Here is a 16980-nt window from a genome sequence, read left to right as displayed (position 1 = left end):
TGGTCTGCAAGCATTTGTTAAGGATGAATTTCAAGGATATAGTTAGAAACAAAGTTTTAACTGGATTTGAAGTTTGGACTACTCTAGAATCTCTAATTAAACTAGTTTCACAAACACTGCAGCTCAGGATCATTTTGTGGACTCTCCCCACCTCTGACAGGAGAACGCAAGGACCAGGCCTACCACCCCTCCAGCTGAGAATATCAGGACTGCCCCCGGGCCTAGGCCTCAAGCTGAGCAGGGAACCGAGGGAGGTGAGCACCAGGACCAGGCTCAACAGGAACATTTCCATCGGACATTAATGTGCTCCCCACATTCTCACACTCACCCTCACTGCTCCCATGAGACCAGGATATTTAGAATTTTATCAAATAATGTTATTAAAGTTTTCCTACTACCGTTGGTTACCTACAAATGCATTCTTACCATGTGTGTGGTTTTTTTTAATTCTTGCAGCGTACTTCCACCCCACTGTGTGCTATTCCTGTAATGTGATTGCACACCTTGCCAGCAGTAACCTACGCAGTGAACCCCAGATGGTTGCCTCGGATGGTTCCTCCGTGGGCAGGATGTACTTCACGTGGATCTTTCCGTGCAGGGTATATCATACCACTACACAAGTGTCAGTTTTCCCATATATGCATTTGGCCCTTGTATGGCTCACCTACCACAGTGTAACCATCGAAGTGCGCCCAACATGGCTGCATCATCTGATATGTTTGTGGATGGGATAATGGGATGAAAAACACATGGATCTGACTGTTTAGTTGGGACCGTTCTCTGATTGTTAGGATGCTGCAATCACCCCACCCATTTTGTGTCATCTCTTCTAGTGGTAGACTATTCCACCCAGGGTAATCCTACACAGTGCACCTAAGATGGCTCCCTCACCTGGTACCTGGTACCTGTGAGAGTGGAATACACAACCCGTGGAAGTTATCACCCAAAATGCCTACACTAATCGTACATTATGCTTACTCTGCGCTCTCTAGATTTCCTTTTTTATGTCTCTGTGGCTTGTCTATTGCTTTATTACTAATATATCTTCTGTATATGTGCATTGTTTTTTTAGGTATGTAAAGCGCCATGAGTTCTGTTGGAGAAAGAGCGTTATATAAATAAAATTATTATTATAAAATGTGTCTGTTTTATCCATATCTCAAACATATACATCACAATGTATTAGCCATCTTATTATTATTTTTAACTGTATTCACTTAGTAGGTTATTTATATAGCAAACATATACAGTACTGTGCAACATTGTACAGAAAATGTTTCAATCATTCACATCAGTCTCTGCCCTAGTGGAGATAACAGTCTACATTCCATAAAACATGGCCATATACACACACTAATGATAATTTTTGCCTTAGTTCTTGGAGAACAAACAAATTCCATACACATAGGCCCTTGATAAGAACGGAACACATGACTCCAGTGTTGTTGGCCAGCAAAGCTAACCATTGCGCCACCATGCTGCCCAAATAAAAAATATATATATTTAATTATATCACGTGTGTATATAATACACACACATACACTATATATATATATATATAGTTATATGTACACTTAATAACACAAATTAACTCTCTTGATCATCCAGTGAAGTTCACTTTACAATATAGTTATACAGAAATTAATTATTTGGATGTTTCGGTCAAACTTAAAGAAAATTCAATATCAACTGAGATTTTTCACAAAAGTACAGACAGAAATACTTTATTGCACCATAGCAGCTGTCACCCGCCCCCCTTAAAAAAAGCATTACCAAGATCACAGATGCTTAGGGCCGCGAGAATTACCAGTGATATTCAAAAGGTAGAGCCAGCCTTAAATCTTGTGGCAGAGAAATTCTCCAGTCGTGGTTATCCATCCGCCTTGCTTGATGAATCAAAACAACGGGTATTACAGACTCCTGGATACACTCTTTTAGAGTCGAAACAAACAAACAGGCAAGACAACATCCCTTTGATTTCTGAGTATACACTGGCAAGCCAAATTTTACCACGTGCCACTAAGGCTTTGTGGCCGATTGTTACGGGAGATAGCAAATTACCAGGGTTCAAGAATAAGAATATTATGCCTTGTTACAATAGAGGCAGAAATTTACGTGATTTGTTGGTGAAAACCAACATCACGTATTCACCACCAAACACTTCTTTTCTGGTTCAAAAGAAAAAACCGGGTTGTTATAAATGCGTGTCGTGTACGACATGCAATTTTATGGAACCCGGCATATACTTTAAACACCCACACACAGGTCGCAAGTTTAAAATAAATTTTGTCCTGAGCTGTACTACACAGTTTGTAATCTATATCATAATGTGGCCATGTGGGCTATATTATGTAGGGCAAACGACACGTACCTTTAGGGAACGTATGGCCCTACACCGATCGGCAATAAAAGCAGCTTTAGAAAATAAAGAATGTGACCAACCCGTAGCGCGCCACTTCAAAGAAGCACATCATCCTTTAACTTCTTTGAGATATAAAATAATAGATCACGTTCCTGTAGAAATTAGAGGTGGAGACCGTAAGAAACGCCTTAACCAGGTTGAATCAAAATGGATTCACATTTTAGACACTATATCCCCTAAGGGGTTAAATGAGAAAATAGCTTGGAATATATTTTTGTAAAAGGGTATGTTCATCGCCTATTGTTTACATAAGGGTAATTCTATTGCTAATTAAGATATGGGTCTAAGTGATAGCAAATCAATAAGAACAGGGACAGACTAAGTCGAGTTCCCCTAGTTTTTTGGATAGGTTATAAATATGAAAAAAATATACATAATAAATAATAACCATAGGTGAGAGAATTGTACTGTGTTCGGATGCTGTTTTGCACAATATGTATATGAGAATTAGGTTTCTGCTGTTCCGATTCTGTTTTTAAAGTTTTTTAGGCACGATCACTATATGCACTGTGTTTATTATACACTGATTTATGTATACATTTTTGTGTTATACAGTATAGTAGTTTCTACACACGGGGACTGTGTGCGGCTACGGAGACTGGGAGCATCGCCGTTTCCATGGTAACCGGAAGGGACGCGGCTGGTTTGCGGGTATCCATGGTCACCGACTGACTTGAGGTGTGTCAGAACGGATATCCTGTAGCACTGGCGGCCGGGCAGAAGCGACCGGACGGGAGCGGCGGGCGTCTAGTCACGGAGCTGCACACAGCATATAAAGGTATGATGGGGTAAGGTACTGTTTTATGCTTTGTTTTATGCACTCTTCACGTCCTGACGAAAAAGCCTGCGGGCTTTGAAACGTTGACATATAATGCTGTTTTGATTGAATACAACACGTTTTTTGGATATACAGGTTGAGTCTCCCTTATCCAAAATGCTTGGGACCAGAGGTATTTCGGATATGGGATTTTTCCGTATTTTGGAATAATTGCATACCATAATGAGATATAATGGTGATGGGACCTAAATCTAAGCACAGAATGCATTTATCTTTCATATACACCTTATACACACAGCCTGAAGGTAATTTTAGCCAATATTTTTTATAACTTTGTGCATTAAACAAAGTGTGTCTACATTCACACAATTCATTTATGTTTCATATACACCTTATACACACAGCCTGAAGGTCATTTAATACAATATTTTTAATAACTTTGTGTATTAAACAAAGTTTGTGTACATTGAGCCATCAAAAAACAAAGGTTTCACTATCTCAATCTCACTCAAAAAAGTCCGTATTTCGGAATATTCCGTATTTCGGAATATTTGGATATGGGATACTTAACCTGTAGTTGGGAGTGCCGCCTCATTCTTTCAAGCAAGGACATTGGTAAATATGAATTTGATTAGGAGGGCACCCTTAATTTGAACTTTCGTGAGTCCGGAGTGCCAAGCTACATTGCAACGTATATATATATATATATATATATATATATATATATATATATATATATATATATTTTTATTTTTTTTTAAATGTAGGGGGGTGCACGCGTGTGCGTGTGGTGTGTGTAGTGCAGCAGAAATAATATAGGTCAGCAAAAAAAAATACTTTGAGAGTGGTGTTGGAACACTAATATATCATGGCTGAAAGCAGAAAACACCAGTTAAAAAAAGTACATTAACATATAACCTTTGAACTTCACACTGTAACAGCCTATCACTTGTTAGGCAGAGATAGCCATACTAGGACAATTAATCACTGCTACGGTGTACATGCAGTCAACATTCTTAATTAGGGTTGACACACTCTCCCTCCTTGCCCCTATCTGTCAAGAAGACTGTTTAAAAATCTGACTTATTAGTCTGTATTAGAGAGCAGGGGAACAGATCTGGTTAATATCTCTAAGTTGAAATAATTCATCCCTCCCGGGCACACTGATGCTTGGTAATTCCTACCCTCACTAGAGGTTGCAGATAACCATTGGCCCTGAGACTATCAAAGGCGCTATAAATCAACAGGAGTGCATCTCCCATACATCCTGGGTTAATATCTGTTTATAATATCTCTGCTGAGAATGTAGGCTTGACACGTTAGGAGTCATAGCAGAGAGTGAACAGGCAAAGCAGGCAGGGTTACTTAAGAACACAAAAATAAGATTAAGCAACATAGATTTTTCAAACACATGATGTGCTAAAAGCAATTCCTACTGTCTGAATATAGAGTTCATTCATATTATACTAAGAAGTACTGCTATACACAGTAATTACCATGAAAGATTTCAGATTTTCAATAAAAGGCTATATAGTTTCCAATAGGAAAAACGGCACTCCAATAAACTTCATATACTGCAACCAGAATGAATATTATATTATACTATATATATATATATATATATATATATATATATATATATATAAAATCTGTGTTATGTCTTAAATGTTAAAAATTAGGGTTAGGCTGCAGGGAGGGTGGGCTAGGATTAGGCACCCCGGTAGGAGGTTAGGGTCAGGCTGCGGGGGAGGGAGAGTTAGGTTTAGGCAATGGGGGCGGGGGTTAGGTTTAGGCACCTGTGGGGGGTGATCAGGGTTAGGCACTAAGGGGGAGGTTAGGGTTAGGGGGGTGGGGAGAGGGTAGAACACCCTTTACTCACCCCTGTCAGTCTTCTCATTAGCGGGATCCCGGCGTCAGTATTTTGAGTGCCGGAATCCCACCCAGCGGTATTACATACTTATTCCGTTGTAACAGACTATAAAGAGATTGCCTGAATCTAACTCCAAGGTCAAATTTGTGTGGATGCATGAAATCACCAAAAAAAACACAGATAAGCAATACTTCAAATTTCACATTTGCAACCAAAAAAACCTAAAAATGTCTGCCTACAGAAACAGAGAAACAAAAAATCTGAGGGCAGATAAGAACCACTTGACCATCTAGTCTGCCCTAAACAAGTGTACATGCACACACCAACACACTAGAGCACTTTTTTTTTGTTGGGAGCCAATTAACCTACCAATATATTTTTAGATTGTGGGAGAAAACCCATGCAACGTGGAGAATATACAAACTCCACACAGTTAGGTTCTGTGTTGGGAATCAAACCGATGACCTCAGTTCTAACCATTACACCAACTGTGCTGCCAATTATCTATTAAGAATATACTGTACACATCTCTCCTTGGTTGTAATTCCAAAGACTCAGAATGTGCCATGAACAGCTATTTGTTTCAGACTGTGGGGGTTATTCAGAGTTGTTAGCAAACCAAAAATGTTAGCAATTGGGCAAATCCATGTTACACTACAGGTGGGGCAGATATAACATGTGCAGAGAGATTTACCATATATACTCGAGTATAAGCCGAATTTTTCAGCACTTTTTTTTGTGCTGAAAAAGCCCCCTCGGCTTATACTTGAGTCAGTGCTGGCAGTGCAGTGCAGTGGGAAGGAGGGACACGGAGGGCACAGCGCGCGCCTCTCCTGTGTCCCTCCTGCGTCTCCGGCGGCAGGTCTATTAAAGGAAGTACCCGTTCATGAGCTCTGATTGGCTCACGAACCGGCACTTCATTTAACAGACCCGCCGCGGCCGCCGGAGACGCAGGAGGGACACAGGAGAGGCGCATGCTGTGCCCTCGGTGTCCCTCCTTCACAAGACAACGTGGGAGCGGCGGAGGGTAAGTTATAGCAGGCACTGGGGAGCATATTTGGCACTTGGGGGGGGCATATGTGGCACTGAGGGGGCATGCATATCTGGCAGTATGAGGGCATATCTGGCACTGTGGGGGTATAACTGGCACTGTGTGGGGGCATATCTGGCAGTGTGAGGGCATATCTGGCACTGAGGGGGCATGCATATCTGGCAGTATGAAGGCATATCTGGCACTGTGGGGGTATAACTGGCACTGTGTGGGGGCATATCTGGCAGTGTGAGGGCATATCTGGCACTGTGGGGGTATAACTGGCACTGTGTGGGGGCATATCTGCAGTGTGAGGGCATATCTGGCACTGTGGGGGTATAACTGGCACTGTGTGGGGGAATATCTGGCACTGTGGGGGCATATCTGGCACTGAGGGGGCATGCATATCTGGCAGTATGAGGGCATATCTGGCACTGTGGGGGCATATCTGGCACTATGAGGGCATATCTGGCACTATGAGGGCATATCTGGCACTATGAGAGCATATCTGGCACTGTGGGGGCATATTTAGCACTGTGGGGGCATATCTGGCACTGGGGGGCATATCTGGCAGTATGAGGGCTGTATACGGCTAGAGCTGCATTTCCCACCCTAGGCTTATACTCGAGTCAATAAGTTTTCCCAGGTTTTTGTGGTAAAATTAGGTGCCTCGGCTTATATTCGGGTCGACTTATACTCAAGTATATACAGTAGATTTGGGTGGGTTATATTGTTTCTGTGCAGGGTAAATACTGGCTAATTTATTTTTAAACTGGAATTTAGATTTCAGTTTGAACTCACCCCACCCAAATCTAACTGTAGACTCCGGAATCCCGACAGCCAACAACGCTGACAGCTGGAATCCTGGGGCACAGGGGCTATTCCCACTTGTTCGTGTCCACGACACCCATAGAGTGAGAAAAGAACCTAGCAACCTGGCGAACGCAGACTCTTAACGCTCGCCCGGCTGCCAGCATTCTGGCGGGCGGGATGCCGCTGTTTGGATCTTGACAGCCGGCATCCTGTCCGCCGGTAAATAGTATGTATTCCTTACCAGGCATGGATGAAAAATCAGTGAAAAGATAACCGCAATCAGCCTGGGGTCAATTTTGGACAGTGCAGATAGCAAGGTGACAGAAGAACAGTCCAGCAGCAGACTGAAGGATCAGCCCATGTAACCATTAAAAGGGTTTGGTCCCTTTTCTCGGACAAGGTCCACTGGTTCTGCACCGCAACCAAACCAATTATCACATTATTGGGATGTACTGATTTCATAGGTACAGTAGTACTTTTATTTTTGTTTTACTGTGTTAAACAGTTTTTGAGGGGAAAAATAGGGCTTTTCTTTTTGATACAATATTGATTTATTTTTTATTTTTATGAAAACATACTGGAAAGAAACCCAAATATTTCACAGTCTACCCATCATGACATAAAGATAAATAGATTCTTAGATGGTGGTATTGTACTGGAAGTATTGCCAATTCTCATTAATTACTCTAATGTAATGGAAAGGCACCTTTGCATTATTAACACAGTGTGTAGCTAATGCTACTAGTCATGTTCACCTCCTACTACCATCATCATATCTACCTGCGCTGGTACTGGGATGCGGTTATGATCCCTATGGTCAGCATACTGACGCTGGGATCATGGCCGCCATAATGCCGGTGGGGGTCCCAGGGCTATTCCCACTCGTGGGTGTCCACGACACCCATGGAGTGTGAATAGAACCTGTGACGAGTGCAGTGAGTCACCAAGCCCGCAACGGGCTTTGTTGCGCTCGCCCCCCTGCCGGCATTCTGGTGGCCAGGATCCCAGCGTCGGTATGCTGGCTGCCGGATCACGACCGCCGGTAAAGCATACTTAATACCAGGTACCAGGGATGTACAGGTGCTTTAAAAACATTGAACAATTACGCTTATCCTATAATGGAAAAGTGCATCAAGAAAATGTGAGACATCAAGAGGGACTGGAACTGGCAGGAAAGAGTGTGAAGAGCTCCCAAAGCTGGAGAGAGAGCCTGATTAGTATGCTATAGGAGGAGTGAGGTACTGCACAGACTTCAATCTTCCTGTTGTCCAGGGAGGATTCATGACCTATCCAAAGATGGGAAATCACTACGGAGCATGCGCTGAGGCCAATTTGGCTCCAGAGAGACCTGCGATGACCTGCAATCCACAATGATTCCAAAATTTCTGCACCACTACCCAGTGCCTATATACACTCACCAGCTTATGAGCTGTATGAAACCCTGCTCCGCTCAAGTTCCACCACATCACCAGTGTACATGTAACAGTGAGTACGGCTGTACCTGCAATCTAACCACAAACCAACACCACTGGTTAAGTAACTGGCCTGTTCAAAGTTTGAGTCATCCGGTGGTGTGTGACTGACTATATAAAACTCTGCAATATCAACAGCTGCACACACATAATGTCCAACATAGTAGCATCAGATAATCACTGCATATGGCAGAGGAAACACCTCCCACAATTCGGGAATAATGTACAGATTGCAGGAGGATCCCACTGACATCATGGGCTGTCTCGCTGAAATTGGGCTGTTTGGGAGGGCTGCACTATCTGAATAAACATACTGATCCATCCTAATCTTTTTTTATCTATCCATCAATCATAACATATGATAAGCAATTAGAATTGTTGGGGGGTTTGTTACTTTTTTTAATTAATACTCTTTATATACTGACCCCTCCCACCAGCTCATAAACGTTGGGAGGTATAAAATTGCTGAACAGTGTGGAAATTAAATATTAACACCACCCCCCCCGACTACTGGCAACCTCTCAGCATAACCTCCTGAATGTTTTTCCCTCTGCCGAGAGATGCATCGGTCTTCCATGTTACCTTCCTAAGATCCCAGCCTCTCACACATCTGATCTTCCCTCTCGTAAAATAAAAACAAGACAAACATATGGCATTTACCATTTTTGTATATTTAAAGTGGAAATTTAATAATTAAGAACCAAAGACCCCACCGCCAACAAACACTAAAACCATAAACTGTAATCATACTATACTGTATGTACATGTATTACACAGCATAATGGTCATAATGGTAATATATACATGGAAAACTTACTTTTATTGCCTACCAGGGCTATAAATGGCTGTGCTTCGGATTCTTCGTTTACTTTCTTCACCATGGAAAACCAGTCTTCTAAATTCTCAAAACTTTGGTAGTTGGTAATATCATATACTAGAAGAACCCCCTGAAAGAGAAACATCTCAGTGTTACACATCTTACATACGGTTCCTCCTCGCTTCATTATTAGCTTAAAGTATTAATGGCTTTGATATTCTCGCTTATGTACTAGCTATACTAGCTATTATCCCTATCCAGCAGCACACTGTATGCATCTAACTTGAATGTACACTAATTTCAACTGACGAAATAGCATTTGCAGCTCATTTAATTAACTGCAACGAAGTTGGTTCACTTGGCGTGTACAGTGCTGATGAGGAAATATACTCGATTTATCATTTTGACTTCCAATGTACAGGAATTAATGTAAAAAAATATGCTTGGGTTTACAAAGCTACAGTATGACATTAGGGACATAGGAGAAATGCATGAAGCCTTCTAAAGGAGTGGAGACGTTGCAGGGTTTTTTTTTTGTTTGTTTCAAATTTTTATTTTTTATGGTTTAGTCCAGCTTTGGGGTTTTTTTTGTATTAATGTTTTAATGAAAAAAAAATCCTGCTTATACTGTTACTTATACTTATACTGTTACTGTAAAACAGTGCTATATATAAGAATCCTTCATCAACTGTGTTTTAATGCTTTCTAATATTAACAATCTAAAGTCATTAGGCTTTGATTGTTTTATTGAAAGATGTAAAATAAATCCAAATTTTTAACTGCTTATTATTCCTACCAGCATTTCCAAGTGGCTTTGTTCACGTGGATGTCTGTTATTGCTCAGAAGAACTAATTTTACAAACACAGTAGTGCCATCTGATATTGTGATGTATATTTTATATTGTAAACATTGATCACAACATTTCTTTGCAATCAATATTTGCAGATTTTCCTTCAGGGATTAACACAAAAAGATGCTTACTAACTTGTGAGCAAGCCACGTAAAGCTGTCCATGGGAGAAGCAACTGGTCCTGAGATCTACACCTGCAGATCTGAGCATTTGCCCCTGCGACCAGTTGATCATCATAGTGAAGCAGATGCTTACATGACACTGCAGGCGATTGAATAGGAAAATTGTTGGTGATAAGGGGTATACGTGGTATAAAACACAGTCTCACATGCACCACATCCCGTTAGAATCTTTGCCTCGGGGGGCATAGCTGCATTGAAACTGGTCCTTCTCCCCAAATTACTTTTCTTATTTAGAACCATACCTACACGTGTTCCCAATATTACTTTACGTAAATTTTGCACCGCTTTCCTCTATTTGGAAGGGTAAAAAACCTAGGTTGGCCTATAGGACTCTTTCATTGCCCAAATTAGATGGTGGCCTTGCGCTCCCTGATCTACAGTACTACCAAATGGCGTGTATACTGTAACAGATAGGCATGTGGTTTGCGGAAGATCTCCCTAAACCCTGGGTCTAGCTGGAACGTGGTTTGGTTTTTCAGTTTCTTCAAACAGATGTTTTATGGCTTCCATCCTCGGTCGCTATTCCCTCTCGTACAGCATGAGTGGAACTGGTCTCCCGATTTGACAAGGTCTCTCTTCCTTCTGTCAATTTTTTATTGGTGGGCTTCTATATTATTCTAGATTTGAGATTTGGTTCATGGATACATAAGGGTTTTCACTCCTTATCAGAGGTTACATCGTCAGGTACACTGGACGTCCTTCACGGAAATACACTCTCAATATTCCTTCACTCATAGGGACTTCTAGAAATTTCTCCAATTCCAGCATTAGCTATTCAGCTTTACCCAATCCCCATATACTTTTCACAATACCTCATTACATAAGAATTCATCTTACGGCGGTTGCTGGTAAAGGGTCCGTAACAAGATGGTACAATTTCCTGATTCGGGAAATAACGTCATCTATTTTCCTCAATAGTGAAGCGGGAGACCGACCTTTCCTGCTCCCTCCCTGAGGAGGAATAGGTCAAGGTCTTTGAGACCTGTTTTACATTGTCTAAATGTATCTTGCACACTAAACACTTCTACAAACTCCTCCACCGATTGTACTTGACACCAGTCTTGCTTCACACAATATGGAGAGACTACAACCAACTTGTGTTGCCGTAACGGTGAATAGGTGAGCTCCCTTCTTAAAATCTTTTGGGCCTGTCCAGCACTATCCGGTCTCTGGACTTCATTTTTTTCCCCTGATCTCTAATGTTCTTAACTCACCTGTGGCGCAGCATCCCCTGTTGGCACTGTTTCACGTGTACCCTGGCAACTTCCCTGTGAATAACCGCTATGTTATGGGTCATATTCTCATAACTACTAAACTCCTTATAGCCCAACACTGGCGTTCCTCATATGTCCCTGGTAATGAAGTGGTAGAAACCACTATACAATCTCACTACGAATTTCAGGTAGCAGGCATCCAGTACTCTTCCTTGGTCTCTAACCCTTTGATCAGATATTTGGTCTGGAGTGAGTACCAGTCATCCAGATTTCCATAATCTCCTGTTGTTCACTCATGTTTGGTTCATAACAGTGACTATCATCCTAATTCATACAGGGTTTAGTTTATTTTTATATCAATATATTACGACTGTGCTTTGTAATGGACAGTATATAATTTAATCCCCGTTTCCTTCAAATCCTCAATATCTTGTCATGATTGTATGGTTTTTTTCGCAGTAATTATCATGTGTGCCCCACTACTTGCCTATATGAGGATCTGTACACTTCCATTTCCCCTTTTTGTTTACTCCCTGCCTTGTATCCCCCCATTTTTTATGTATCATTTGTATAAGCTTTAATAAAAATGTAATATTGAAAGAAAAAAAGAATGTCTGCCTCAATTACGGCTGGTGTCATGATTAGCATTACTGCCTCATGGCAATGAGGTCATGGGTTCAGTTCCCACAATGGCCCTAACTGTGAAGAGTTTGTACAGTACGAGTCAAAAGTTTGTACACACCTTCTGATTCAATGGTTTTCATTTATTTTAATTATTTTCTACATTGTAGATTAATACTGAAGACATCAAAACTATGAAAGAACACATATGGAATTACGTTGTAAACAAAAAAGTGTTAAACAAATCAAAATATGTTTTATATTTTAGATTCCTCAAAGTAGCCCCCTTTTGCTTTGATGACTGCTTTGCACACTCTTGGCATTCTCTCAATCAGCTTCATGAGGTAGTCTCCTGGAATGGTTTTGAATTAACAGGTGTGCCTTGTCAAGAGTCAATCTGTGGAATTCCTTGTCTTCTTAATGTGTTTGAGACAATCAGTTGTGTTGTGCAGAGGTAGGTTTAGTATACAGTGGACACCCCTATTTGACTACTGTTGTAATCCATTTATGGCATGAATCACTCAACTCAGCAAATAGAAACAACAGTCCATCATTACTTTAAGACATGAAGGTCAGTCGATATAGAAAATTTCAAGAACTTTGTATGTATCCTCAAGTGCAGTTGCAAAAACCATCAAACGCTATGATGAAACTGGCTCCCATGAGGACCGTCCCAGGAAAGGAAGACCAAGAGTAATCTCTGCTGCAGAGGATAAGTTCATTACAGTTACCAGTCTCAGAAACCACTACTTAACAGCACCTCAGATTAGAGCCCACATAAATTCTTCACAGAGTTCAAGTAGCTGACAAATCTTAACATCAACTGTTCAGAGGAGACTGCGTGAATCAGGTCTTCATGGTCGAATTGCTGCGAAGAAGCCACTACTGAGGATGAAAAACAAGAGAATTGTTTGGGCCAAGAAACACAAGGAATGGACAATAGACCAGTGGAAATGTGTACTTTGGTCTGATGAGTTCAAATTTGAGATTTTTGGTTCCAACCGCCATGTCTTTGTGAGACGCAGAGAAGGTGAACGGATGGTTCTGCATTTGTGGTTCCCACTGTGAAGTATGGAGGAAGAGGTGTGATGGTGTGGGGGTGCTTTGCTGGTGACACTGTTGGTGATTTATTCAAAATTCAAGGCACACTTAACCAACAAGACTAACACAGCATTCTGCAGCACCATGCCATCCTATCTGGTTTGCGCTTACTGGGACCATCATTTGTTTTTCAAGAAGACAATGACCCCAAACACACCTCCAGGCTATGTAAGGGCTACTTGACCAAGAAGTAAAGTGATGGAGTGCTGCGTCAGATGACCTGGCCTCCACAATCACCCAACCTAAACCCAATTGAGATGGTTTGGGATGAGTTGGACCGCAGAGTGAAGGAAAAGCAGCCAAAAAGTGCTCTGCATCTCTGGGAACTCCTTCAAGACTGTTGGAAAACCATTCCAGGAGGCTACCTCATGAAGCTGATTGAGAGAATGCCAAGAGTATGCAAAGCTGTCATCAAAGCAAAAGGGGGCTACTTTGAGGAATCTAGAATCTAAAATATATTTTGATTTGTTTAACATTTTTTTTGTTTACACCATAATTCCATATGTGTTCTTTCATAGTTTTGATGTCTTCAGTATTAATCTACAATGTAGAAAATAATAAAAAAAAAACCATTGAATGAGAAGGTGTGTCCAAGCTGGTACTGTATATTCCTCCCATACTTGTGTGGGATTCCTCTGGAGGCTCCGGTTGCGTCCAGCACTCTAAAAATATAATGGTAGGTTTATTGGCTCCCAACAAAAAATAACCCTAGTGCGTGCTTATACATGTGTTAAAGGCAGAATAGATGGGCCAATGATTCTATGATTCTTATTAGGTTCCCCTGCAGAGCAGTCACTTTAAGTCGGGTTCCGTTGCAAAACTTGGGCGGACTCAAGTTCCGCAAAAGCATGATCGGAACACCAACTTTCAGTGCGCTGAGAGTCAAGTGTCTGGTTATTCCTTTATTGCTCCTCTTCCTGATGTCACATTGATGTCCTGATGTCACAGTTTCTTACTCGGTCACTAAGCTATACAACAGTGAAAACGCGATCCAAATTCATACAGTAATTTTTGTGCGGTACCGGAACAAACTGACAAAAATTCTAAAAACATTTTTTTTAACTCCATAGTTCATAAATAGTCCCTAGAAGTATATTTCTCAAAATAATTGCTAAGTACAGACACAACCCTTACAGATTTATTATATACTATAGCTGGAGTACCCGGCATTGCCCGGGATTTTAAGAATGTTTGTTTACAAAAATGAATTTAAATATTAAACACACAGTATAAATAACAATACGCTCGTATGTAAATTTTCAGGATCTTCGCTTGTAAACTGTGGATTTGTATAAAAAGACAGAAGCACAATTTTTTGCTTTTGTATATTACATAAAGTACCTAGATAGATCCTGCTCCCCCAAACACTCTACAGTTTCTTATATAGCACAGCACATTATGTACCTCCTGATATACTCTGTGCTGCTGGGGGACCGTGCTACTTCCACTACATAACTCTCAGTGTGTGGGTTCGTGCTACCTCCATTCCCCTCCTCACATCATGTTACTGGCCCCGTCACATGCAGCCCTGTCATCACTGACATATCATGCATGTCCTGATATAGTCTGTGCTGCCGGTCCACCCCTAGGGGTGCCAGTGGTGTGTTACCCCCAAAGTGTTTGTTCACAGAGTGTAAGTAATATGTGTCGCAAGTTTGGTGTAAATTAGTCCAGGCATTCCAGAGTTATGCTGTCTGCTGAAAAACTCTGTGCTGCTGCCTCAACCCTAGGGTTGCTAGGGGTGTCTTACCCCCACAGTGTTTGTACCCAGCTTGTAAGTCATATGTGTACCTAGTTCGTTGTAAATTGGTGTAGGCATTCTGGAGGTATGCTGTGTCCTGTAATACTCTGTGCTGCTGTCCCACCCCTATGGGTGCTAGGGGTGTCTAAACCCCACAGAGTTTGTTCCCAGATTATAAGTCAGATGTGTACCAAGTTTGGTGAAAATTGCTCCAGGCATTCCACAGTTATACTGTCTGCTGACATACTTTGTGCTGCTGTCCCACCCCTAGGGGTGTCTAACCCCCACAGAGTTTGTTCCAAGGTTGTAAATCAGATGTGTACCAAGTTTGGTGTAAATTGCTGCAGGCATTCCACAGTTATGCTGTCTGCTGAAATACTCAGTGTTGCTGCCCCACCCCTAAGGGAGCTAGGGGTGTCTTCCTCCGCACAGTGTTTGTTGCCAGACTGTAAAGCATATGCATACCAATTTTTTAGTACATTGCTCGTGCAATTCCGGAGTTATGATGTATCCTGATATACTCTGTGCTGCTGACTGCCCCCCTAGGGGTGCTAGGGATTTCAAATTGTTTTAGTTTTAATACGCTTGCATGTAAAATTTCACGATCTTCGCTTGTAAACTGTGGATTTGAATAGAAATACAATAAAGAAGGACAGAATGACAGGACAAATTTTTATTTTTATATACAGGTTGAGTATCCCATATCCAAATATTCCGAAATACGGAATATTCCGAAATACGGACTTTTTTGAGTGAGAGTGAGATAGTGAAACCTTTGTTTTTTGATGGCTCAATGTACACAAACTTTGTTTAATACACAAAGTTATTAATAATATTGTATTAAATGACCTTCAGGCTGTGTATATAAGGTGTATATGAAACATAAATGAAATGTGTGAATGTACACACACTTTGTTTATTGCACAAATTTATAAAAAATATTGGCTAAAATTACCTTCAGGCTGTGTGTTTAGGGTGTATATATAACATAAATGCATTCTGTGCTTAGATTTAGGTCCCATCATCATAAGATCTCATTATGGTATCTAATTATTCCAAAATACGGAAAAATCCGATATCCAAAATACCTCTGGTCCCAAGCATTTTGGATAAGGGATACTCAACCTGTATTAGATATAGATTATACAAAGTACATTCAGAGACATCTCAACAGGACTGAAAGATTATGAATTTAAATAAACATGAATGATATTAAACCACAAGGTGTTTCTCTTTGTATTGCCTCTTTAATAAGTTGGAGTTGTTTAGTCTTTAAGATTGAGAATGTTAGTTGTGGTTTTCTCCTGTCCTATAGGACTGTTAGGGTAGGAATTTTGTGGAGTATTAGCTGATGCTAAGCATATTTGTAACCTCTCTGATCTGGGTCACCATCCCTATTTTTCTGTTGTGTGTGTGAATTTGCTGCATTGGTTTAGCTCACTCAGCTGAAGACCACATGCAACAAGAATATGGAAGAATACCAGGGGGATTACCTTATAATAGGTTTTTCTAAAGAAGTTACGGAGCTGTGCCTGTAGCCACAGAATAATAGAAAAAAATAGGATTTTAATTACCTACCGGTAAATCCTTTTCTCGTAGTACGTAGAGAAAATCATGGGGTATAGACGGGACCACTAGGAGCCATGGTCACTTTAAGAATTTGATAGTGTGGGCTGGCTCCTCCCTCTATGCCCCTCCTACCAGACTAAGTCTAGGAATCTGTGCCCGAGGAAACGGACATACTTCGATAGAAGGATAGATAAGGATAGTGGTGAGATTTGGAACCAGCACACACAACAAGAGGAAAGCCAAGCTAACCAAGCTTGAAACAGGAACAGCAACGGCTGAACCAACATTACGTAACCAAGTAACAGTGCAGGACGAACGCAGCACTGGGCGGGCGCCCAGTATCCTCTGCGGACTACAAGAAAAGGATTTACCGGTAGGTAATTAAAATCCTATTTTCTCTTACGTCCTAGAGGATACTGGGGTCCATTTAGTACCATGGGGATGTACCAAAACTTCCAAAACCGGGTGGGAGAGTGCTGAAGTTCCCTGCAGAACTGAT

General features: G+C 41.2%; 1 protein-coding gene across 3 annotated transcripts in view; it reads right to left on the bottom strand.

Moving 5' to 3' along the window:
- RAB28 (RAB28, member RAS oncogene family) overlaps positions 1 to 16980 on the bottom strand; it is a 379144-nt gene that overhangs the window by 163396 nt on the left and 198768 nt on the right. For all 3 annotated transcript variants that reach the window (XM_063922984.1, XM_063922968.1, XM_063922975.1), the window contains exon 4: positions 9203 to 9332. In XM_063922984.1, coding sequence (XP_063779054.1) covers positions 9203 to 9332 — 130 coding nt within the window. The remainder of the gene's footprint in view (positions 1 to 9202; positions 9333 to 16980) is intronic.

This window comes from Pseudophryne corroboree, chromosome 1, assembly GCF_028390025.1.
Source record: "Pseudophryne corroboree isolate aPseCor3 chromosome 1, aPseCor3.hap2, whole genome shotgun sequence".
Lineage (NCBI taxonomy): Eukaryota > Metazoa > Chordata > Amphibia > Anura > Myobatrachidae > Pseudophryne > Pseudophryne corroboree.
The sequence above is the reverse complement of the archived record's forward strand: the minus strand, read 5'-3'. Positions and strand labels throughout refer to the sequence as shown.